The following is an 855-nucleotide window of genomic DNA, read 5'->3' as shown; positions in this document are numbered from 1 at the left end:
ACACACACACACACATTAAGAGGGGCAGTAAAGAGGACCTGTCATAGGGTATATACACATAATATATGGGGCAGTAAAGATGACCTCTCAGGGGTATATACACATAATAGGAGGGGCAGTAAGGAGGACCTGTCAGAGGTATATACACATAATATAGGGCACAGTAAAGAGGACCTGTCAGGGGTATATACACATACCATATGGGGCAGTAAATGGGAGCTGTCAGTCTGCCAGCAGTCAGTACCCTGGCCCCCTATGATCTGATCACAGACCCCCATCCCTCCCCAGTGTCTCTGCACTCTCAGCCCCCCATACAGCCAGCTGCCCATGCCATGCAGTAGTGATGGAGCCCCCACACCTGGCACTGCCCCCGGACACAGCTGGCACTGTCAGGTTTGTACCCCATGGACACTCACACCACAGGGGAGCAGGACAGAGTCACATCCTCGGGGGCGTCAAAGAACTCCTCCGTGTCGCTGTCGGACGCCATGACCGGTGTGTTGCAGGCTGGAGGGGCGTCAGTGGGCGCCGTTCCCCGGAGATACAGGCCCGGTCACCATGTAGGCTCCCGCTGACAGAGAAGGGCCCGGCACTCTCACATAAACACGGAGTGAATATCGCGAGATTATCGCAACACAGCCAGGAAGACTGGCAATGCTGACATACACAGGGGCGGGGCGGGAGGAGAAGGCAGCTGATTGGTGGGCGTTGCTGGAAACGGGGCGGGACAAGTTAAGGACAGACACACGTGTCTGACAGCTCCCGAAGGGGCGTGGCTAATACGCGCAGGGGCGGGAAAAGAGGAGGAGCACGTGTTCAGTAAAGGTGTGGCAGTGGCAAACATGTGGGTGAGGG

At 56.6% G+C, this 855-nt stretch overlaps 1 protein-coding gene across 1 annotated transcript in view; it reads right to left on the bottom strand.

Annotated features, from left to right (window-relative positions):
* Positions 1–626, bottom strand: part of WDR44 (WD repeat domain 44) — a 55928-nt gene extending 55302 nt beyond the window's left edge. Inside the window, exon 1 of the mRNA XM_072431486.1 lies at positions 417–626. Within this exon, the coding sequence (XP_072287587.1) occupies positions 417–490 (74 nt within the window). The 5' untranslated portion in view covers positions 491–626. The remainder of the gene's footprint in view (positions 1–416) is intronic.
* Between the last annotated feature and the right edge of the window lie 229 nt (positions 627–855).

This window comes from Pyxicephalus adspersus, chromosome Z (genome assembly GCF_032062135.1).
Source record: "Pyxicephalus adspersus chromosome Z, UCB_Pads_2.0, whole genome shotgun sequence".
Taxonomy (NCBI): domain Eukaryota; kingdom Metazoa; phylum Chordata; class Amphibia; order Anura; family Pyxicephalidae; genus Pyxicephalus; species Pyxicephalus adspersus.
Note: the sequence above shows the minus strand (reverse complement) of the source record. Positions and strands in the feature narration are given on the sequence as shown.